Source organism: Phycodurus eques, unplaced genomic scaffold (genome assembly GCF_024500275.1).
Source record: "Phycodurus eques isolate BA_2022a unplaced genomic scaffold, UOR_Pequ_1.1 contig_25, whole genome shotgun sequence".
Classification (NCBI taxonomy): Eukaryota; Metazoa; Chordata; class Actinopteri; order Syngnathiformes; family Syngnathidae; genus Phycodurus; species Phycodurus eques.
In genome coordinates, this window is record NW_026904022.1 from 687160 (window position 1) to 712557 (window position 25398).

The window sequence follows — 25398 nt, forward strand, 5'->3', positions numbered from 1 at the left end:
GTCTCGGCCGTAACCACAGGCGTTTCCATGTGCTGCGCTAAAAAAATAAAAAATAAATCCTGAATTTGAACCAAACGTGCTGAATCCTCGTCATAGTAAGCCCATCACTACTTTACTGGACTAAAACAACATTCGTTCAATCTTGGTGTTCGGTTAAAGTCTTCTCGGTGCACGGTGAAGCTTCTCGGCCTAGCTTAGCTTAGCATGCTAACAAAGAGACGCGTTTTTTTGTTTTTGTTTTTTTGTGAGCAACCTTTAGCAAAACCGAGATCAAGTGTGAGCGTCGTGTTCATTTTCCGCCAACTACTAGTAAGGCTGACCAAAATATCTAATACTAACTCTTCAATGTGAAAACAACTACTAGTTTCTCTCTATCAGCTGTTTTCGTCTGAGATACTGAAATAATAACAATAAGACTTATTTTCTCAATCCTTTTGGAGCATGCATATATTGTTAAAACCCTAATTTCCCCCCCCCCCCTGAGGTCACACATTAGCTGTCTTCTTTTCCGTCTCATATCTCTTACAATGCATATTTACGTCTTCTACTCTTTCCTCTTGTTGATTTTGGTGGTTTGCCATTTTAACTAACGTACTGTTTAACCTTGTGCTTCCAAACCATTTTTTTGTCTTGTGTTCCCCCTGAACATTTTCCATGACATTCAGATTTTTTGGAAAGGGTCTGTAGTTTCCCGTACGAGGCTGTTTGATTTGGCCGGGTTAACTAGTTATAGCGCACACTGACCATTTTATTGACGATCTTATAAAATGACTGAGAATATTTACTTATCATTTTGGAATAAATTATTAAATGTTTCCATGCAGGTTTGTGAGGGTTACTTTAAAAATGTATTTTGATACCGTTATTACCTGTTAAAAAAATTTAGTTAGTCATGTGATCCAAGCACCATAATATTAAAGTCATGTAACTTTATTACGTTTAATTACTCCAAAACCAAAGGTGCTAAAAGATGACAAAATAAATTAAATATCAATACAATATATTTTTTATCTGGTCTTTTCTGGTTTATGAGTGTTTAATATGCATGGTTTTGGAATGTGGGAGGAAGCTGGAACACCCCGAATATGAATCTAAAACCCAAGAACTCTGAGGCAGATGTGCTAACCACTTGTTCACCCTGCTGCAGATACAGTGGGTACGGAAAGTTTTCAGACCCCCTAAATTTTTCACTCTTTGTTACATTGCAGCCATTTGTTAAAATCATTTAAGTTCATTTTTTCCACATTAGTGTACACGCAGCACCCCATATTGAGAGAGAGAAACATAATTTTTGAAATGTTTGCTGATTTATTACAAAAGAAAAACTGAAATATCACACAGTCATAAGTATTCAGACCCTTTGCTGTGACACTCATATTAAACTCAGGTGCTGTCCATTTCTTCTGATTATGCTTAAGATGGTTCTACACCTTCATTGGAGTCCAGCTGTGTTTGATTATACTGACTGGACTTCATTAGGAAAGCCACACACCTGTCTATACATGACCTTAGAGCTCACAGTGCATGTCAGAGCAAATGAGAATCATGAGGTCAAAGGAACTGCCTGAAGAGCTCAGAGACAGAATTGTGGCAAGGCACAGATCTGGCCAAGGTTACAAAAAAAGTCTGCTGCACTTAAGGTTCCTAAGAGCACAGTGGCCTCCATAATCCTTAAATGGAAGACATTTGGGACGACCAGAACCCTTCCTAAAGCTGGCCGTCCAGACAAACTGAGCAATCGGGGGAGAAGAGCCTTAGTTAGAGAGGTAAAGAAGAACCCAAAATCACTGTGGCTGAGCTCCAGAGATGCAGTCGGGAGATGGGAGAACGTTCTAGAAAGTCAACCATCACTGCACCCGTCCACCAGTTGGGGCTATATGGCAGAGTGGCTCAACGAAAGCCTCTCCTTAGTGCAAGACACAGGAAAGCCTGCATGGAGTTTGCTAAAAAAAAAAACTGAAGATGAGAAATAAGATTCTCTGGTCTGATGAGACCAAGATATAATTTTTTGGCCTTAATTCTAAGCGGTACGTGTGGAGAAAACCAGGCACTGCTCATTACCTGTCGAATACAGTCAACAGTGAAACATGGTGGTGGCAGCATCATGCTGTGTGGGTGTTTTTCAGCTGCAGGGACAGGACAACTGATTGCAATTGAAGAAAAGATGAATGCGGCCAAGTACAAGGCTATCCTGGACGAAAACCGTCTCCCGAGTGCTCAGGATCTCAGACTGGGCACAAGGTTCACCTTCCAACAAGACAATGACTCGAAAATATTGAAGGAGTGGCTTCAGAGCAACTTTGTAACTGTTCTTGAATGGCCCAGCCAGAGCCCTGCCTTAAACCCAATTGAGAAGCTTTGGAGAGACCTGAAAATGGCTGTCCACCAACGTTCACCATCCAACCTGACAGAACTGGAAAGGATCTGCAAGGAGCAATGGAATGGCAGAGGATCCCCAAATCCATGTGTGAAAAATTTGTTGCATCATTCCCAAAAAGACTCATGGCTGTATTGGCTGAAAAGGGTGCGTCAACTAAATACTGAGCAAAGGGTCTGAATACTTATGGCGGTGTGATATTTCAGTTTTTCTTTTATAATCTGCAAAAATGTCATTAATTCAGGTTTTTTTTCCCTGTCAATATGGGGTGCTGTGTTTACATTGATGGGGGAAAAAAAGAACTTAAATGATTTTAGCAAACGGCTGCAATATATAAAAGTGCAAAATTTAAGGGGGTCTGAATACTTTCCGTACCCACTGTATATAAATAATAAATAAAATGTGACCCAGTAGAGACCCCTGGGGGAGACCATTTTGAATAGGTAAGGGGTTTGAACATTAAAAATCTAAACCTGTGAAATATTCAATTTTTTTAATAAATGTATCTATCATCTGATTTCTTTTTTCAGTAACTGGATTATAGTTAAAAAAAAAAATTTTTTTAATCTTGAATACATAAGGGCGGTACATGTATTCCGTGACACCTGTCTAAGCATGCTTCCACGTAACCCCTGCATGTGCTCGCGTACCCCTGGTTGTGAAACACTGGTTTAACTTAGAATTTCCAAATCTTAATCTTATAATTGTTTCAACTGTCCAATTTTTATTGCTTTTCTCATCCCTCCAACCTAGAGCGTAAAGTGTTGTGGTCGTCATGTGAAAATGTGTGCAAGAAGGACAGCAGAGTATGAGGAGGAACTTTCTGGACCAAAAGAGCCACAACATCAACTACTGGATGCTGTTTTCAATCTGCAGCCTCGAACTGTGCTACGCAGAGCAGGTCAGTTCACTTCCCTCTCACTTTTATAGTAAATGCATTCTAATTTTGTGTTTATTTAAGGGCACCGTGTGTGCACTTTAAGGTAAGCTTTGCATTCTTCAATAAGTTTCAGTCTGAAGCCATGGCACATTTTTAGAGGATGGGCTTATTGTGTATTGCACAGTGTTTAACAGGTTTGTCCTTAGGTTCAGCTTTACTCTGAGGAGATGTTAGTCTTGCGAACTGATATTGGAACTCTAATGTTGGTGTGTTTGTGGATTCTTTTTTTCATTCCAGTGAGAGAAGGAACCAAGAAGAGTGAAGCTAAGATCATTCCTAGTCTTGGCTTGATAGCAGATGAAATTCGTAAAGAACAAGAATGGTGGGTGGGCCACGTTGTAGTCTTCCTTATACAACCCCAATTCCAATGAAGTTGGGACGTTGTGTTAAACATAAATATAAACCTAATACAATGATTTCCAAATCATATTGAACCTATATTTAATTGAATACAATACAAAGACAAGATATTTCATGTTCAAACTGATAAACGTGATTGTTTTTAGCAAATAATCATTAACTTAGAATTTTATGGCTGCAACACGTTCCAAAAAAGCTGGGACAGGTGGCAAGAAAGACGGAGAAAGTTGAGGAATCCTTATCAAACACCTGTTTGGAACATCCCACAGGTGAACAGGCTAATTGGGAACAGGTGGGTGCCATGATTGGGGAGAAAAGGAGCTTCCCTGAATTGCTCGGTCATTCACAAGCAAAGATGGGGCGAGGTTCACCTCTTTGTGAACAAGTGCGTGTGAAAATAGTCGAACAGTTTAAGGACAATGTTCCTCAACGTACAGTTGCAAGGAATTTAGGGATTTCATCATGTACGGTCCATAATATCATCAAAACGTTCAGAGAATCTGGAGAAATCACTGCATGTAAGCGGCAAGGCTGAAAACCAACATTGAATGCCCGTGACCTTCGATCCCACAGGCGGCACTGCATCAAAAACCGAAATCAAAAGTGTAAAGGATATCACCACATGGTCTCAGGAACACTTCAGAAAACCAATGTCAGTAAATATAGTTCAGCGCTACATCCGGAAGTGCAAATTAAAACTCTACTATGCAAAGCAAAAGCCATTTATCAACAACACCCAGAAACGCAGCCGGCTTCTCTGGGCCTGAGCTCATCTAAGATGGACTGATGCAAAGTGGAAAAGTGTTCCGTCGTCCCGACGAGTCCACATTTCAAATTGTTTTTGGAAATTGTGGACGTCGTGTCCTCCGGGCCAAAGAGGAAAATAACCATTAGGACTGTTATGGACGCAAAGTTCAAAAGCTAGCATCTGTGATGGTATGGGGCTGTGTTAGTGCCAATGGCATGGGTGACTTACACATCTGTGAAGGCACCATTAATGATGAAAGGTACATACAGGTTTTGGAGAAACATATGCTGCCATCCAAGCAACGTCTTTTTCATGGATGCGCCTGCTTATTTCAGCAAGACAATGCAAAACCACATTCTGCACGTGTTACAACAGCGTGGCTTCGTAGTAAAAGAGTGCGGATACTAGACTGGCCTGCCTGCAGTCCAGACCTGTCTCCCATTGAAAATGTGTGGCACATTATGAAGCGTAAAATACAACAACGGAGACCCCGGACTGTTGAACAGCTGAAGTTGTACATCAAGCAAGAATGGGAAAGAATTCCACCTACAAAGCTTCAACAATTAGTATCCTCAGTTCCCAAACGTCTATTGAATGTTGTTAAACGAAAAGGTGATGTAACACAGTGGTAAACATGACCCTGTCCCAGCTTTTTTGGAACGTGTTGCAGGCATAAAATTCTAAGTTCATGATTATTTGCTAAAAACAATGAAGTTTATCAGTTTGAACATTAAATATCTTGTCTTTGTCGTGTATTTAATTAAATATAGGCTGAAAATGATTTGCAAATGATTGTATTCTGTTTTTATTTATGTTTAACACAATGTCCCAACTTCATTGGAATTTGGGTTGTACCTTGAATCTTGAGCCAACCATTTCTGCTGTAGGCTGTATGGCAATTCTTCCACTACGGGGCTGACACTGCGTGCAGTGTCCAGGTAAGCCAAGCCACGTAGGTAACCATCATCATTTGCTGACAGGAGCTCCATTAAGAGATGTTATCTTCGTTCGAAATCCGAGGAGAGCTTTTTAGCTTTTTAAAGAGAGCATTTTCTATGACTTCAGTAGCGCTGTCGCATTCATCAAGCTTTTTCCAGGTCATTTGTAGTGCTGCTTCTGAGTTTCCAACATGTACTACTCTAAAGCGTACCACGTATTCTGATGGTTCTTTATTGAGTAGCTCCAACTCTTCACGTGCAGTCAGATGTAGGTCTCTGTGTTGAGGAAATATGACCTCCATGCTCTGAAGTTTTCTGGTTGGTCATTAAAATGAGACAGGCCATATTTTTCCATTTCCATCATTCCAGAGGTCTCCGGATGATGCACTGGTGTGTCTCTTTTGTACTGCGGGGCATTCTTGTTGTTTCGTGGAATGATCTGATTTAAATTTGATATGATCATCATAATGCTGCCTAAATGATGAATGAGGGTCGTGGGGCATGTTTAATGTTGTCTGTGGTGTTACGGCTGAGGGATGGTTGCCAATTTTATCTTACATATTGATTCTTTCCTCCAAATGGTGCTTTGGAATACAAGGTTTGAGCTGAATGGAATACTTGTCACCCAATTTGTGGGGTGAATTTGGAACTAGTTCAGACTGATAGTTCAAGCGGAACGTTTGGTCCCTCACTTAATTATTGACACGTTCATGTGAAGCTGAGTGGCTCTTTTGGATTTCCTGTTCTGGAACTGCTTCCATTTTTTGGGCCTGCGCGGTAGCTGCTGCAGCCTCTTGTGCAAGATGCAATTTAGCCTCAATTTTAGCTTTGCCGACTTTAACGGCAGGTTCTTTTTCTGTGAATGTGACGCGTGCACCTCTGCTAACGCTCTTGCTTGTGTTGCGGCTACGGTGACTTCATCGTCTTGAACATCGTGATGAGCCCGTATGCCGTGGCCCCCTTCCATCTTGATGTGGAGATGGTTGAACATATTTGTGCTCCATAGTGTTTGTAACTCACTGTTATGTGCAGCTGTACTGTCGTTGAGGACAGCTGCGTAGAAATCTTTTCTCTGTACTGTTCTCCTTGCGTGTAGATGGACGCAAGTTAGGAGCGAGCCAAACTCCATTCAAAATTAATACAGGAGTCAGAAAGTAGCGTTCGAGCTCCAAGTGCTTTATTGAGCGCCAGTGTCATATTCAGTATGAACTGGAGTGAAACAAAAAAAATTCTGATTCAGGTTTTTTTTTTTTTTTGTCTCTTTCTTTTGTAATTCATTGATTGATTTTGGCATAGCAAACTGATCAGGGAACTTTTCTTTTTCTGTTCAGAAAATAAATAAAGTGGGATGTCACATTGTCATTTAAAATATGAATTGGTCAGTTGACCAATTTCTTTCGATAATTTTTTTGTATTGCCTCGCTCACGCTACCACCGGTGAACGCTTTCTCAGTTTTGCCTGTCTAATAAAGAGCAAACAAAAACAACAGATACAGTGCCTACTTTAGTTGCTCGCTGTCGTGTATGTTTCCTTTTTTTTTTTTTTAAAAAGTACCGGTACTAAAAAAAAAAAAAAAAAAAAAACTTGTTCAGTGCCATTTTTTTTTACGTCAAAATAGCTGGTACTGGTACCCGTACTTTGTTTAACACTCCACGTGTTCATTCAAAAAGCCTAACCCACTGTGTAGCGACTACGCCTATGGCCCGGTTGTCAACGAAACCCCAAGAACTGATAAACCTTTGCATTCCTGCTTCTAGACTTTACACCGATCTAATTGGCTTAATTGGTGTCGGCCAATAATTAGCATTTTATGCTGATTGGCGTTGAGACGTTGTGCCCTATACGAGACATAATTTGATTGTAACGTTAAAGGTACATCAAACTAAACCGGAAGTAAATGCAAGCGTTTACTTTCCGACGTATTTCTTTTCCAAATTAATTACGCTTTTACCCAAAACCAATATACCCTACACCGTGGTGCCCCGTGTGAGGCGATATCATGTTTTCGTTCAATTCAAACACACAAAATTCACAATATTTGCAATAAATCTAGGCAGTGTTTCCGCCATCTTGAAGTGGGCATGTTCAGACGTAGGCTGTGTGTGAGCGCAAGCCATTACCATAGCGACACAGAGTTTTGAGCACTTGTGAACTGGAAACCAAGATTAGCCCTCTCAGTGAAACTGGAGTGAATTTGTTGTATGGTTAAATGTTATTTGGATATCCGTTGTTTTGTGTATTGGATGCATCTGTCGTGTGGTAGAATTTCCTACACCGATTATTGTTAAAAGACCTTTGAGGTTCTCTTTGACGTGCCACGAATTTCGGACGTGGCGATAATTGAGGTCCTTAATGCTAACGTCACGCAATTTATGAGCGACGCCAAAAACAAAACGAAAGAACCTCTCTCAAATGCTCAGTTGCATGGTTTTGAACTTAGTGTCACAATTAAAACGAAGCAATATGGAAGATAGCTGAATGAGGCTCAAACTAGAAGCTAAACAGCAGACACAAATCAACTTGAAAAAAAGATGATTTCAACTCAAAAAAAGTTGAATCAACTCAAATCAACTATTTAAACGATGCACAGGCCCGCCGAGTTGATGCTGAAACTCAGTTTGAGGATGCGAAAGCACAGTGTGCATCTCACCCCAAAGCCAACACTGTTCAAGAGACGCTCTCCGTTGACAGTGTCGCACTGGCCCGTGAGAACAAGCAGTTCAAACAAGCCCTTGCTTCGTGCGTACAGACTAACCCAGTGCTTCTCAATTGTTTTCTTTTACGACCCCCCAGGAAGAAGACTTTTTTTTTTGAGGACACCTCTATGTACCATCGTATATAAAGGATAATGTAATCTAATCCTTATAAACATTGAAGAAAGTACAAAAGAAAGAGATATAGACTGCCATCTACTGCAGTGGATGTGCAATTACACTTTATTCTCGTACGGCAAAGCATGTTCTTCATTTGTCTCACACGCCCCCCCCCTGGCATCGCAACGTCCCACTATTTGAGAAGCACTGGACTAAACACACACAGGAAACACTGTTACAAACTACCGCATCCGAAATTTCGCAACTCAAAAGCAATCTGTCGGAGTCGACTGATCACCCCTAAGAAGTCAAATTACTGTAATTTCTCGTGTATAATGCACATTCCCCCCCCCCAACAAAATGTCAAAAGTCAACGGTGAGCATTATACATCTTGAGGTTATGACAAAGCTGTACACTTTCATTTCAATATACCACCGCCACATAGAGGTTATGAGAAAGGTGTACACTTTCATTCTAATATACCACCGCCACCTAGTGGTTATGAAAACGTTGTAGCCTACACTTTCATTCCAATATGACAGGGGTACGTGTGACTGCATAATATGTACAGTTGTGCTCATAAGTTTACATACCCTGGCAGAATTTGTGAAATGTTTTTTAAATACGACTGAACAACAACCATCATTAATTTCTTTATGGTTATGTTTTGTTTGATGATAATGCTTTTCTGAAATGCTTGACAGTTTAATTTGAATCCCATTAAAATTAAATTAAATGTTTCGCCTGGCCCTTCATGTTTTATTTCAAAAATTGTACCCATCTTACAAATTCTGTCTGTGTAATCAAACATATGAGCACAACTGTGTGTTTGAGGCTTTGTAAAGCGCTTTGGGCACTGTGATAGTGTAGATAAAGTGTTATATAAGTGCAGTCCATTTACCATTTCTCATTTACTAAGTAAAAGTAGGGCAATGAAGTTCAAAATAAGAGCAAGTAAATAAAAAAAAAAAGTATTACTCGTTCAAATAAAGTGCTTAACTTCAGAATAATTATTTGAAAAAACTAAGTCAGTTTGCCTCCTTCGATGCGCATAGACACTAATTGCTGTGACAACAAATTACATGTGGGTTGTGTCTCTCCTTAAAGCCCTCGGACTTCCTGTGCACTTCTTCTCTGGACTAATTCTTCTCTGGACTAACTTCTTCTAATTAAGACGAAACAAACATTAAACACAAAACATAAACAATTAACGTGACATGACAAGCGAGACTTCACAGACAATAACATTAACCTGGACCCAGGAGTGAATGTCCTCTCACATACACCACACAGACAAAACATCCCAGATTATTCTGTTTGCTAATTCCTCAATAAGACTTAACTTGTATTTATTAATCAATATATGGTGCTTCACTATTACCCTTTTGCACAAAAAGTAGTTCTCCGCTTGTCCACAAATTGTTGTAATCATCCTGACTTAGGAGACAGAATGCAAATAAATAAACCTCCTCAAAATTGACTTGCCAGACAGATGGAAAAATCCTCTTTGTCCTCCCTGCTCTAATGCTGAATCTGGGGAGACAATCATCATCATACATATTAGCCATTCTCAAAAACATGTACTCCATATATTTCCCTTGTACATGATGCAAATTAGGCACAGTCTCATGACGTATGTAGCATAAGTAGCAACTCAACTTGACACCTCTGGCATATCCTTCACGTCTGTGAATGAAAAGAGTTGCATTCGCTATGCTGTATTAATAGTCACTATATTGTATCAACTAAATATTGTAAGGATGTCTTTAGTTGACTGGCGTACCTCGCGTAATTTTCATAATCCGGTTTGCCACAAACAGGAACTTCTATGTATATCTACTTACAAAAATCACAGACTGCCTGTATATTCCCAATTACAGTCTTCCAGCCGCTTACTTGTGTGCCACTCCGTAAAAAACACACAAAATGACTCCCTCTGACACACAAGTTAACACTTTGCAAACTATGTCAAAGCTCCTCTTCTAGGCACCAACAAGACTAAAGCCATCGTATGCGTTAATGTGCTTCTCACAATCCTGTAGCACTTCAAGTGCTCTCTTAGCATCCGACCATTTTCTGAGCCGCTTCTCCTCACTAGGGTCGCAGGCGTGCTGGAGCCTATCCCAGCTATCATCGGGCAGGAGGCGGGGTACACCCTGAACTGGTTGCCAGCCCATCGCAGGGCACATACAAACAAACAACCATTTGCACTCACAGTCACACCTACGGGGAATTTAGAGTCTCCAATTTATCTACCATGCATGTTTTTGGGATGTGGGAGGAAACCGGAGTGCCCGGAGAAAATCCACGCAGGCACAGGAAGAACATGCAAACTCCACACAGGCGGGGCCAGGGATTGAACCCCAGTCCTCAGAACTGTGAGGCTGACGCTCTAACCAGTCGTACACCGTGCCGCCACTCTCTAAGCAATATATATCAAATCCCCTTCACCAGCTCAGATAGCAACTTGCACGTCATTTATTCAAACTCCGAAGCGTTTTCTGAAACCAAAAACCTCCCGTACTTTTTTCAGGCTGTTATCCCGGGCACGCAGAGCCGCTCTGGTCCGCTCTGCTGACCCGGAAATAGAAAATCACGATGCCACTCTGGCTTGATCACATCCGCCAGGCACACGCCTTAATTTATCTATTATTTAATTTATCTTCCAGAATAACATATGCATACCTATTTATACATACAATATGTATGCCTTATTTATTTAGTTAATAAATATAATGGGTACCCTTTGAAGCGCTTTAGAACGTTTTACATATATACTCATAATTTTTTCATCAAAGTTCTAAGGTTTACTTTATATTGTGTACACAATTTATAAAACGTATCGCACAGAATATTTATACCATTCACACTCAGTCCACATTTTTTTTACAATAGAGGCCTGCGCAGGACATGTTTGTGACAAGTAGCCGATCTGATTACTCGTGGAAACTCATGCGTCGGGATATAATGGTTAACCAGCGCTTTGTCGACCGACGGCACGTTTTCTTTTGCACAAGGATAGCCTTTCGGCCATCCAGAAAAAGTGTCGACAATCATTAATAAGTACCTTATGCTTTGGACTGGGACCACCATTGTCGGTTCGGTCCGTTACCATCACATCATTCGGGCATCGGCCCATCTCAGTGTGTTGCAATTCCCTCTTCGTTGTAGGGCAAACACTGAAATCTTGACATATATCACAAAAAACACAAAAATCTTTTACCTTATGCAGAAGATCAGGGTGCCACCAAAAGTGCAGCTTGTACAGCATTGACACATAACTCTTATGTGTCGGGGTGTGTGCTTCCTCCTCCACTAACCACATGAACTTTCCTGTAGTTAAGACCAGTCTCCTAGGGCTTCTCGTCGGGCCAAACCACAGCTTCTCCTTGTCATCATACTCAGCACCTGTCTTTCGCCACTTACGCTTGTCTTCCTCTGGCGCCGCCTCTTGGAGGTCACGCACCACATCAACTGTTACTGCAGGGAGAAAGTCAATTAACTGATCCTGTTTAACAACATATTTTCCTTCAGCATCCATTTATTAGCCTGCTACTTTTTCAGCACCATTAATAAATAGTAACACTCTGACTTTCAGATACCTCCAGTGCCCTGCAAATGGCCAGCAGCTCTGCAGCTTGAGCGGAGGGTTTCATAACCTAATTTATGGACCAAAGCGTTTGGATTTCAGAATTTGGGTTTCCGCGATATCTTCTATGGCCTCTTGTTTACAAGGATACTACGCCACGTTAACAAAAGCAGTCTTGTCTACCTCGAATGTTACCGGAGTCACGGATGCACATAGACCCCCATCTGCAGGCGCCTCGGACCACAGTGAGTCCGGCAGTGAATTTTAACAGCTGTGCGGCTTCCTCATGGTCCGAGAGCTCTCTGCCATGTAATCGCGCCAAAGTCACATGCTCCAACATTCCCCGTCTTCTGTTGCACCCTGAATACAAAAACATTCAGTACTAGGACAGTACAACACATTGTATTTGACCTTGTTGCCAATCATTTGCCAAATGGCATTTTCTCACCATCGGTGCCAGTTCTCAGGCTTCATGACCAAGTGCAAGTGAAAAAGTGTGGAAAAGATGTCAAACTCATCATAAACCACTCACTCTGCTCTGGCGTCAAGGTGGAGGCAGCTGCCACACCTTGCTTCCCTATGTAAATACCTTTACTATTGAGCATCCAGTTTTCCTCCTGTATTGACTCAAAAGATTCCCTATAAACCAAATCATCATTTTTATCATAAAACAGTGTGAGATGGAGGGGATCGATCGGAGGGCTGTAGGAGGCAAGAGAGTCGATTGAGGGCTTCCACCGCAGGAAGGCCGAGTAGACACCTCCTCCCGCCATGGTTTCTGCAGCGGTCGCTTCCGGACGTTCATGTTGTACCATGTTCCATGCAGTGGACAATTTTCCACTCTCAGTTCATCACAGTCCCATCGGGCAACCGTATCGTCAGTCCATCGGGGCTACAAAGGATGGTAGCCCTGGTTTAGATAAGCAGATCTCTGCCCATCAGATTCACTGGAGCCCCCCCCCCTTTCATCAGGACAAACTGATGTTCATGTGTCTGTCCAGCAATTTCAGTCTTTAATGGTGTCGTAATCGGCAGACTCATGGGCACTCCTGCAAAGCTCATTCAGGTGGTCGTCTTCCCTTAGCGGGGATAAGGGGCTCTGCCTTTCCTCCGTCCCCTGGCGCCGAGCTCATTGGGCATTCAGACCAGTCCTCATCGCAGTAGTACTGGCGAGATGGCTGTTGTTGCTGTGGAGCCCGCTGCAGATGCTGTTGCCAGGGTGCCGGGCTGCATCCACCTTTGCCGTGTGGAGCTCTGTAGCCTCTTCTTTGAGGTGGGGCCTCTCTGGGTCCCACTGGAGGTCTCTGTTGCATCAGTGGGGGAGCATTATATTGACAATACCAGTGTCCATACTGACCACAATTGAAGCATGCTTGGTCCGTTGGAGGTCGGCGAGCGCGTCCCCTGCCTCCGTTGGTGTATCCCCTGTCACGACTCCCGCCTAGTCTCGTCGTTGACCCCTGCGCCATCCACATCTGCCTTTCTGCTTCCACTTTTATTATTTATTATTATTTTTTTTTAATGGCCACTTTATGGGCCTGGGCCAATTGTAGCTTCAACAGTTATTCCTGCATGTCCTTTACCTCATCTGATGATTTGTGTTGTCTGTCGACAAAAAGTTTCAAATGGTGTGACACATGACGATTAAAGTAGCTATCTCCCCCTTTCGTGAAGTCAGGGTCTTTAAAAGTTCAGTCCTAACTTCAGCTGGCAATCTGTCAAGCAAAGCAATTCTATAAATAACATTTGCCTCCCTTAAACGGGAGGAATGTGACCTTGTCTTCTCTGTCCAAATACTTATGCAATTTTCAAAGTGAGAACTGGGATCCATGATAGGTTTGTTGTCCGGGTGCCTCGTCCCGTCGGCTTGGAGAGCGAGAACATGTCACGGATGACCGCAAACATACGTCAGCACACGTCAGGCTCATGCTGTCCGTCAACTTTTTCAGCCCCTGGCTCCAAATTTCACCAACAGCAGCCAGTCCGGGCAGCCGTTTCTGTAAAAACTCAAAATCTTTTAAAGACAATTTTTGTATATTTACCCACCTTTTTGAATGCGGGCTCGTGCGGAATTGATAGGAGTTTTATTTCCCCTCTACAATTGGTCTGTCATTTGAGCAGCTCCCTTGACCGGCAAAGCCCGGATATAGGGACGTCACTGGGGGCCGTTTTCGGGAAGGTCATCAAATTGTATTCAGTGGGGGAATTTGTCGCTCTTTTTTTTTTCTTTTCGCTGAACATCTGCCATGGCAGAGCACACCGCACAAATCTCATAAATGTTTCTCGTCAATTTTTCTTTCTCTTCTATTTTCTTATTCAAATCTCTTTTCTCTCTCCACCCTGCAGCATCCAACTTTTCCTTCATCTTTTTTCCTTTCAGAATAACCTCTCTTTCTTCCTTCTGAAACTCATCTGTTACGTGAAACAACTTACATTCCTTTTTATTTTCCACTTTGCCCACACACTTCTAAATCCTGCTTGTTTCTTTTTCTGACTTTCTATTTCAATCCACAAATCCTCCAATGACGTCTGGTAATCACTCCGACACATATCACATTCATTACCTCTACACTTGACTGTCCAATTCACAACCCAGGGTTTTGGTGGCACACTCATCTTATTCTAAATCGGTTTTGGGGGTCCCAAAATCCCCAACGTCTACCGAAACGTTACAATTTGAAACCGCGTCCGATTTCAAGTCAGTCTACGACAGGACAAGTAGGTACCTTGTTACCCTACTCTCTCCCAGGATTTTCTATTATCCTGGTTTGTCAGGTACCTTGTTACCCTGACGTCAGGTCCTCTGTTACCCTGACTTCTAATTATGCAATTTTAACAACACAACGTCTTATTAACTATTGACAACAAAACAACTGTACCATAAGTCTCCCAAATTTCGTAATTTCAAATGTGCAGAATTCGTGATATAATCAAACAGGCTTCCGCTCACCTTTTTTATTTCGGTGCACTGGGGAGATTTGCAGTCCAACTGAATTCCTGTCCGCTCCTCTGTCTTTTTATCTGATGTTCTTTCAGATCACGTCGGGGTCACCATTTGAAGGAACCTTGTGTTTCAAATCTCCTATTACTCTCGTGGTTCCCAGCGTGCTCGTTTTCGTGAAAGAACTACATTCATAACAATGTATTAAAAACCAACCAATTTATTCCTGACAGAGGAGTCTATACATTTTGCAGAGCTCTGGGTTCGTAACTATCCCTATCTTATCCTTAGCAGATAGAGTTGTCGAACAAAACTATCTGATGCTACCCCAGACTTATACAATGTTTCAAACGTGAAAGTATGGAATCGCTGTCGTCTGATTGGTCCATAGTCTGATCTGACGTCATCGTTGCTCTGCAGAATGATGACCATTTGCCGCTGTCTCCAGGCGCCGTCCCACAGTCCTGAATCTAATGTTTATAGTGGCTCCCCGCAGTCCTTTTCTTACTTGACATCTGTTCTTTATTGTCTCCAGCTACACCCTGATGGGGGGGCTTTCCTGCAATAAACTCCTACCCCCTTATCTGATTATACTGCAATACACATCCTTGCTTACGATGGGGGGGCTTTCCTGCAATAAACTCCTACCCCCTTATCTGATTATACTGCAATACACATCCTTGCTTACCTTCCAAACCAGTTACCCCATGAAACTCTATATTATATGATATTACATATAGAATTACATATTAGAATATAAAGTATTCTATATTACCTTCAATACTTACACATTTGGGACCCCTCGGCTTAATCGAAATTGTTTGGTCTATGGACCTGACAGGCCCCACTAATCTGGCCTATCTCAGGTTTTTTCCTTACAAGCTCCACACCTCTGCATGTCAACCCTGAGTTCTGAGAAATAGCCTTCCTTGTCGCTCGCCCAATCAGCGACTTCCTCAAAGATGCCACTTTGCATATTGAGGCTGTCACCCGGGACCACCTGCCGTCCGGCAGTGGCGACAGTCATATTGTGATTTCTAAGTTTTTCAAACAACACAAATTCAAATTTGACCCTGAAATACTTGAACAAATTAAATTTGAAGGAACTCAGGCAATTCACATGACCAACACTAAGACGCCAGAAGCCCTGTGTGCGCATTCCTGGTCTGCTACAGACCTTAACTTAGTGGCCGTAACCATCCTCAGTCACTGCATGATTTTCAGCATAGCCTCCCTGCTCTACCAAAAGACCCAGAAGCTGCGGAACTGCTTAGAACAACAATCCAATGCTTGGAACCCGAAAATGACACAGCTCAAACTGGTGCAGGAGCACCCCACACCAGCCCCCCCACTGACCGAACTGTTTCCCGGACCTTTACTTAACGACGTATTTCTTTTCCAAATTAATTACGCTTTTACCCAAAACCAATAAACGCTACAACTGTATTACCGTTTTAGATACTTGTTTTTATGCACTTGATTATATTGCTCTTTTTTACATTGTTGCTGTTGACTTTCCTAATGGTATTATTTCCAATAAATCAAACTCATCTAGCTCTCCAAATAACATTAAATATAAATATAAGCCATAATACACAACATTAAAGTCGCAACATGAGAATTGATTTTGCAAACCATGTTTTCTTTTTTTTTTTTGTCTTGTCTTGTAGACATCAGTGAAGATCTTCGTCATGAGTGTCGGGAGCCAGAGCCCCTTTACATTAAAGAGGAAGTGGAGGATGAAGCGCACCCCCACATCAAAGAAGAAGAGGAATTGAAGACCACTTCCATTAAAAAAGAGAATGAAGAAGTGCAACCCCACATCAAACAGAAAGAGGAGTGTATCGCCAAGTTTCCATCGACTAGTGTCCCTTTGAAGAGTGAAGATGAAGGTCGACGTGAGGAGAGCAGAAGCAGCTCAAGTCGACACATGACAACAGAAGGTGATGGAGACCACTGTGGAGGATCACAAGCAGAAGGCCTCTTAGCTACACAATTAGATAGTGACGACATGACGTCTCACTCTCCTCACACTGATGATGATGATGATAAACCGTCTGAAGGTGATAACAAACGCTGGAAATGTTCTCAGTGTGGGAAAACCTTTGCTTATAAGAGCAGTTTGAAACAACACACGAGAACACACACCGGAGAGAAAGCTTTTGCCTGTTCAGATTGTGGTAAAAGATTCTCCTATAAGGGAGACTTGACAAGGCACACCAGAACGCACACTGGAGAAAAACCTTTTGTCTGCTCAGTTTGTGGTCAAAGATTCTCTGAGAACGGAAAATTAACAGTACACGCAAGAAGACACACTGGAGAAAAACCGTTTGCTTGCTCAGTTTGTAGTCAAAAATTCTCTGCAAAGGGAAAATTAACAATACACACAAGAACCCACACTGGAGACAAACCTTTTTCCTGCTCAGATTGTGGTCAAAGATTCACTCAGAAAGGAACCTTAAAAATACACACAAGAATGCACACTGGAGAGAAACTTTTTTCCTGCTCAGATTGTGGTCAGAGATTCACTCAGAAGGGAGCCTTAAAATTACACACAAGAACACACACTGGAGAGAAACCTTTTTCCTGCTCAGTTTGTGGTCAAAGATTCTCTCGTAAGGATCGCCTGAAGACACACAAGTGTGCTGGTGAGAATAGCAGTCATCAAGAAGCATTTAATGAAAATGTACATGTTTAATATCAAAAGTAATTACTATGTTACTGACTTACAAAAATTTAGATTATTGTATTCTGTTTACCATCTTTTATTTTATCTATCCTTGTTGTCCATATATTTTCGAAAAGGCTCCTGTGTACAAGTGTCGAGAATTGGCACTGGTGCCAAATTACTTTATAAAAACTAGTTATGGTGAGAACGTTGGCACTTATTCCATAGTTCTGGACTTACAAATGATGTCTGCAGAAAAAAAGCCCTCCAAAATAGACTGTAGTAATTCTGGAATTGTTTTCTGATGGAATATTAGATTTTTAGCCAGATTAAGACCTGACCACATTTTATGACACAAATGCCTCGAAGATGTTTAATAAAGTTCCTATAGATCACAAAGGCATTTCTGTAGGTGGCATCGTTTGACAGACGTGGACTTTGGCTGGCTGTCATAACGTCGGATGATCCATGACGAGGGTCTCCCGGCCAAACATGTTACCCCATATAATGTCCCAAAACTGTGGCTGATTGTCAGCAAAATGTTTGTCTACATCCCTATTCATGCACACGTACACCTCTGAAATTATCAGATCAGCCCAGAATTTATGATGTTATGAACCAAAGCGTTTTCCTCGCTATAGATCATGTGGCCCGCCGTGTCATTTTGTGGCCCGCGGGGGCTTGAAAGGTCTTAAAATAAGTAAAATTAGCAGTTTACAAGGTATTTGCCATCAACTACATATCCCATAATACAAATGACCACCAAGTGAAGGGATCTTACCACTAGGTGATGATCCCAAAATGTCGAGGAAGCGGAAAATTGATTCAGATAGAAGGCTTTTTCAACACAGATTGGAAAACAAAGATATTTTTTTCTGCTGCTGTTTTAAGGGGTTTCTGTATTCATGCTGACAAATTTTTACAGTATTCACTATTCACACATTTCTCAATAGCAGGTGGTATTCCCTTTGCACTTTATACCAGGCTGATTTGTATTTCTAAAATGCTAACTGTCACCAATGTTCTGAGTAGTGCAAATTTGTCAAGTGTAACAAAAAATCTTTGAAAAAAAGTTAATGTCAAAACCTGGGTTTGGAGATACTTCTTTATTTACTTAAATACGTTGATGGTTGATTGATGAGCAATGCGGGTTTCTTAGGATTCATGTAATAATACCAGGGGAATAAGTAATAATAAATCGTTATTTAACAATATGTTGCGAGTATATTTATATTTAGTTACAGTGGGTACGGAAAGTATTCAGACCCCCTTAAATTTTTCACTTTGTTATATTGCAGCCATTTGCTAAAATAATTTAAGTTCATTTTTTTCCTCATTAATGTACACACAAGCACACCATATTGACAGAAAAAAACTGAATTGTTGAAATTTTTGCATATTTCATAAAAACGAAAAACTGAAATATCACAGCCATAAGTATTCAGACCCTTTGCTGTGACACTCATATTTAACTTTGGTACTGTCCATTTCTTCTAATCATCCTTGAGATGGTTCTACACCTTCATTTGAGTCCAGCTGTGTTTGATTGTACTGACTGGACTTGATTAGGAAAGCCACACACCTGTCTATATAAGACCTTATAGCTCACAGTGCATGTCAGAGCAAATGAGAATCATGAGGTCAAAGGAACTGGCTGAAGAACTCAGAGACAGAATTGTGGCAAGGCACAGATCTGGCCAAGGTTACCAAAAACATTCTGCTGCACTTAAGGTTCCTAAGAGCACAGTAGCCTCCATAATCCTTAAATGGATGACGTTTGGGATGACCAGAACCCTTCCTAGAGCTGGCTGTCCGGCCAAACTCAGCAATCGGGGGAGAAGAGCCTTGGTGAGAGGTAAAGAAGAACCCAAAGATGACTGTGGCTGAGCTCTAGAGATGCAGTTGGGCAATGAGAGAAAGTTCTAGAAAGTCAACCATCACTGCAGCCCTCCACCAGTTGGGGCTTTATGGCAGAGTAGCCTGACGGAAGCCTCTCCTCAGTGCAAGACACATGAAAGCCCGCATGGAGTTTGCTATAAAACACCTGAAGGACTCCAGGATGGTGAGAAATAAGATTCTCTGGTCTGATGAGACCAAGAGAGAACGTTTTGGCCTTAATTCTAAGCGGTATGTGTGGAGAAAACCAGGGACTGCTCATCACCTGTCCCATACAGTCCCAACAGTGAAGCATTGTGGCGGAAGCATCATGCTGTGGGGGAGGTTTTCAGCTGCAGGGACAGGACGACTGGTTGCAATCAAAGGAAAGATGAATGTGATCAAGTATAGGGATATCCTGGAGAAAACCTTCTCCAGAGTGCTCTGGACCTTAGACTGGGCCGAAGGTTCACCTTCCAGCAAGACAACAACCTTAAGCACACAGCTAAAATACCGAAGGAGTGGCTTCAGAACAACTCCGTTACTGTTCTTGAATGGCCCAGCCAGAGCCCTGATTTAAACCCAATTGAGCATCTCTGGAGAGACCTGAAAATGGCTGTCCACCAGCATTCACCATCCAACCTAACAGAACTGGAGAGGATCTGCAAGGAGGAATGGCAGAGCATCCTCAAATCCAGGTGTGAAAAACGTGTTGCATCATTCCCAAAGACTCATGGCTGTATGAGCTCAAAAGGGTGCTTCTACTGAGCAAAGGGTCTGAATACTTATAGTTGTGTGATATTTCAGTTCTTATTTTTTAATAAATCTGCTAAAATGTCAGCAATTCCATTTTTTTTTGTCAATATGGGTGCTGTGTGTACATTAATGAGGGAAAAAAGAAAATGATTTTAGGAAATGGCTGCAATTTAACAAAGAGTGAAAACTTTAACGGAGTATGAATACTTTCCGGCCCTTCGACGGTATCGATAATGCCAATATGGCCCTTGGTGAAAATGAGTTTGACACCCATGCTATAGATGATTATTTCAGAAAAAAGTTGCCGCATGTTCTCGTCCTGAGCATCGCACCTCCGCAGAGATGCCACACACGCAAACCCTGTTACATTGAGTCAGACAATACGTGTAATGTTCATAAAATCCCAAATATTGGGCCTATCGTAATATTTTCAGAGGTTGAAGCTGCCATGAGTGGGGATGTCCACGGAAACGTTGGTGATGATTGATGACAGTTTTACGACATTAAGCTATGTTTTCTTGGGTTCATGCATGAGGGTTGCAATTGGAAGATGTCTGGGAGACGTCTCCACACCACATGGCGACCAATTCACCCGGAAGTCGCTGATATCGGCCAATATCGAGGGACAGTCCTCTCATGAGGAAAATTTGTTAACCTCCATAAAATTAAAAATATTGGGGCGATCATTCTAATATTTTGAGAGGTGGAAGGGGGGGAAATTAGACATGACCACATACATTTTGGTCACGATCAGTCGCAATTTTCTAAAATTTAGTGACGTTATGATAATTTTTTTAAAAACAGTCAGTATCTATGGCGAGGAAATGCTTAATGTCCATAAAATACACAATGTTGGCCCAATCATTTTATTTTTTTTCCTGAGGTTGGGCATATGGAGAGATGTCCACATAAATTAAGCATTTTACACTAAGTTTTAGACTCTCCTGTGATGAGGAAGTCTCGTGCCCGCCGCTGTGTTTTTGCCATTTTAATTGATGGCATCCTGATGAATTAGTCATTTGAGCATATTAAATTCCCGATTGAACAAAATCTTGGGGTATTGCCGTGTTCATGTGAGTGTGCAACGGTATATGATAGCAATATAAAGTATAATACCAACTTGAACAAAGTGGTCTTTGGAAACTCAGGCAAGAGGTCTTTTTTTTCTCCTCCATTTCCTGAAAAGTTGTCATTTTGGAGGTTGGAAAATTCCACCTGACAACGACAATAGCGTTCCCTCGTTTATCGAGAGGGATAGGTTCCGGAACCCACTGATCTCCACTTCTGCCACTGACGTCACACCAAGACATGTAGGGTGAGGTTATGAAGGTAATGAAAAAGGGACTTCCAGTTTCATTTTCTTGAGCAAAAAACACAAAGACAATTTGTACTGTAAGTGAATTATGTACCATCTAGATCAGTGATTCCCAACCAGTGTGCCATGAGAGCTCTTCTGATGTGCCACGGAAAATTATCAAATTTCACTTAATTGGTCAAATTATTATTTATTTACAACAAATAATGTATCTTTGTTCATCCATCTATGCCAGCGGCATATGGAGACAGACAGAACAAATAAATGCTCTTCTATTAGATGTCAGAAAGTGTAGAATTGACTTTTGTATCCATTTTTTGTGACGTTTTTGTTTGTTGGTGTGCCGTGCGATTTTCAAATGTAAAATACGTGTGCCTTGACTCAATAAAGGTTGGGAATCACTGATCTAGACTAGTGATTCTCAGCTGGTGGGTCAGAACCCAAAAGTGGGTCACGTAGCCATTTTGAGTGGGTAATGGACAGGTAAAAATGTATAGCATAATTCAGACTGTTAAAACTGTTAGTTGCTTTAGACTGCAGCCTTCATTTACGAAAAAGACAAAATATTGATGTGGCTCTTTCCTAAAAAGAAGAGATGAGTACCAAAATAGACTTTTGTACATGGTTTTGTTCATCCTGTTTCTTAAGGTGCTCTGAAAGGCACTTTAAACATGTAAGCATGAGTAGTTATGTTTAAAAATGTGATATTTTTTCAAAGGTTATTTTTGAACAATACATGTTCTTTATTGTTCCTAACTTTTGTGATAGTGGGTCGCGACTTAACAACAATAGAAAAATACAGTCCCAGGGTGACAACAGTTGAAAACCATTAATCTAGATCCAGTCATAGGTCCTTTAAATTTTTAATCCCCATTTCAGTTCTCTGGATTTTTTTAAGACGTGGCTAAAACCACGCCCAAGTCCGCACCAATCGCCGCGATTGTGATTTACTTAGTAATATTAACTTTTTTACGACTACAGTGTGCTCTTAACTAGCAAGCAATGCCTACAACATGAAATAGTACATCTTCCTGAATTTTCTTCTGTTATTTGGGCTACAGTGTCTGCCGTGTGCACCCACGCGTGGTGCACGGACCGAGGCATCGGCTAACCGCTCTGCTACCCCCGGGCCAGCACACCAGTGATGGGGCCGTCCAACTCGACAAAGCCGCATAAATATTGGGAACAAATTATATTCGACCCGTGTGTGTTTGTCTTCTTGTGTCTTGCAGACGTTGTGGAAAATCTTTGTCCAGAGCGGCAGGAGTCAGATTCCCCCCACATTAAAGAGGAAGAGGAGGATGGAGAGGTTCAACAAATCAAAGAGGAGGAGGAAGAGTTCGTACACATTAAAGAGGAAGAGCAGGAGGAAATCATCAAGATTCCTTTGACTGGGGTCCTTTTGAAGAGTGAATATCAAAGTCAAAGTGAGGAAAACCGAGGGGTGGAGCCTCCCAGTAGCAGCTCAAGTCAACACATGACAACAGAAGGTGATGGAGACCACTGTGGAGAATCACAAGCAGAGGGACTGTTAGCTCCACTATCAGATAGTGACGAGACAACGTCACACTCTTCTGACTATGATGATGGTGATGATAAAGAACAGTCGGAACGTAATATGACATGTCACACTGATCTCAAATGCTGGAAATGTTCTAAGTGTGGGAAAACTTTTGCTTCTAAGAGCAATTTGAAACAGCACATAAAATTACACACTGGAGAGAAGCCTTTTGCCTGTTCCGACTGTGGTAAAAGATTCACTGTAAAGGGTAAGTTAATATCACACTCAAGAACCCACACTGGAGAGAAACCTTTTGCCTGCTCAGTTTGTGGTCAAAGATTCTCTCAGAAGGGTACCTTAAAAAGTCATACAAGAACACACACTGGGGAGAAACCTTTTTGCTGCTCAGTTTGTGGTCAAAGATTCTCTGAAAAGGGACACTTAAAAAGTCATACAAGAACCCACACTGGGGAGAAACCATTCACCTGCTTAATTTGTGGTCAAAGATTCTCTGAGAACGGAACCTTAAAACGTCATAGAAGAACACACACTGGGGAGAAACCTTTTGCCTGTTTAGTTTGTGACCAAAGATTCTCTGAGAAGGGAACCTTAAAACGTCACACACGAACCCACACTGGGGAGAAACCTTTTTCCTGCTCAGTTTGTGGCAAAGGATTCGCTCAGAAGGGAAACTTCAAAAGTCACACAAGAACACACACTCGAAAGGAACCCTTTGTTTGCTCAGTTTGTGGCCAAAGATTCTCTCATAAGTATCTGGCTAAGAATCACAAGTGTGTTTATGACAATAGCAGTGATCAATGAAGGTTCTGCCTCTCATCTGAGCAGGCTTCATAATTTCATGCACCAAGGATGATTGTATTCTAATGTACCTTCTTAAAGGCCTCTAGTGGAAAAGTGTTGAAAATTAGCACTCGTGCTAAAACACTTGTAGCACTATATCTGCTTTGTCAAATGTTTTTGTGATGTGCATATCAAAAAATGAAACGATTTACTCAAATAGACTGAGAAAACTTTGACTCTTTGCATATGTGATCAGGAATTTAATGGAAATACTTTTTGTAATGTATAGTCGTGGTCTGAGGGCGTGGGTTCTCCGGGGACGGAAACCACTTAGGCTTTCTAAGTTTCACCTGTGGCTCAATGTGAGAGCCTGGGAAGAAACACCGCTTGGCAAGATGTTTGATTAGATGGCGACTGGGAAAATAAATTATGAAAAGAGAGGTACTGCAGGCTAGAGTGCAAAAGAAACGAGCATATGCAGAGTTTGCAAGGGTGTGGAACCAGCAGAGAGGGAAACAGTGGAGGAAAATTAAAAGCAATAAGAAACGAGCGGAACAAAAAAATGAGGGGTAACTGTTGGATACAAAAAGAGTCATAACATTCATTGCAGGGGTAATAAATGCAACAATGGAATACAATAAAAAAAACAATACAGAATATAACAAGAGTAGCAGAAAATCCTCTTGACATAAAACAGCTAATATGGGAGGAGTTGAGGGATGATCTCAGTGCTCAGGCCAGCCGAGAGACATCGAATTAAGGGTAACAAAATATTTTACATGGTGATATTGATCGATACATACTGTAGATAGATAGTTACAGTGTGTGTTGAGACTGAAGACATTTATTTCATGATCCTAATTTTAGTTTCTAAGAGAAAAAAGAACGAAAAAGACAAGTTACGTTTCGTTTGCTCATACCCATATGCCAGCACAGTAGTTGGTGACAATGCATCCTAAAACGTTAAAAGCCATCTGGCGCCAAACAAAACAAAGAAGAAGAAGAAGAATGTGAGAGCCTGCGGCTGAAGGTGATGGGGGAAGTTGACGAACATGAGGTTTGCAAAGACGGGAGGGTGTGTCTGGTAAGCAAAGCGCAAGGACGGTGGGCGGGCAAGCTGGAAGACAACGACGCTGTAACAGCAAGGTGACGGTTGTGAATTTACCAGTGCTGTACCTATGCGCTGTGTTTTGTGTTCATATGTGGGGGTGGGAGGGGTGGATCTTGTAAATATCTTGCCATGTAATATTCTCTTTTAATTTCTGTAAACCACTTTGTGTTGCATTTTAATATATGAGCAGTGCTATATGGATAAACTTGATTTGATTTGAGGGCCACACCAACATGCAAACATCAATTCTGCTCATAAAGAATTAAATGTCTTTTTGTAATGCTGTAAATTGTATTTTGATAATCTGCTACCTGTGTAGTTATGGTATATGTTATGTTAGGAAAGGTAATTTAAAATATAAATAAAATAAATGTATCTTTTTAAGCCCGTGTTATTAATATTGTCTTGGTGGCCTGTGGCAACGGCATATGGTCCAGGTGCAGACGGCTCCAGCTTATTAGGTCATGATGGTATAATTTTTAACCTGTATGTGTATGAATGTCTGTGTCCTTGCAGTTGTCAAGCAGCAGGTGGGATTGTTCTAATTTCGTATTTTAATGAATATCATGCACTTTGAGTTACTGTTACGCGTATGGAAAGTGCTTACAAATAAAGTTTGATTGCTTGATAAAGATTATTTATTTATGGTGTGCAGTCTGTGAT

The 25398-nt window shown here is 41.5% G+C and overlaps 2 protein-coding genes across 2 annotated transcripts; both read left to right on the forward strand.

Annotated features, from left to right (window-relative positions):
• Positions 1 to 22474, forward strand: LOC133398203 (zinc finger protein 771-like). Its single transcript, XM_061669814.1, has 4 exons — positions 1 to 309; positions 3131 to 3278; positions 16379 to 17356; positions 22384 to 22474. The coding sequence occupies exons 1-4, from the start codon at positions 205 to 207 to the stop codon at positions 22431 to 22433; spliced, it is 1281 nt and encodes a 426-aa protein (XP_061525798.1). The 5' UTR covers positions 1 to 204; the 3' UTR covers positions 22434 to 22474.
• Positions 22467 to 25376, forward strand: LOC133398209 (zinc finger protein 771-like). The gene has a single exon (XM_061669826.1). The coding sequence runs from the start codon at positions 22467 to 22469 to the stop codon at positions 23643 to 23645; it is 1179 nt and encodes a 392-aa protein (XP_061525810.1). The 3' UTR covers positions 23646 to 25376.
• The last annotated feature ends 22 nt before the right edge of the window (positions 25377 to 25398 follow it).

What these genes read in the sequence shown, in the direction of transcription:
- LOC133398209 (XM_061669826.1), top strand. Translation starts at nt 22,467, where the DNA reads ATGGGGCCGTCCAACTCGACAAAGCCGCATAAATATTGGGAACAAATT.
- LOC133398203 (XM_061669814.1), top strand. Translation starts at nt 205, where the DNA reads ATGCTAACAAAGAGACGCGTTTTTTTGTTTTTGTTTTTTTGTGAGCAA. An exon ending in TCATTTTCCGCCAACTACTA is followed by an intron (nt 310 to 3,130) that starts GTAAGGCTGACC and finishes CCTCCAACCTAG; the next exon opens with AGCGTAAAGTGTTGTGGTCG. An exon ending in GAAGACACACAAGTGTGCTG is followed by an intron (nt 17,357 to 22,383) that starts GTGAGAATAGCA and finishes TTTGGGCTACAG; the next exon opens with TGTCTGCCGTGTGCACCCAC.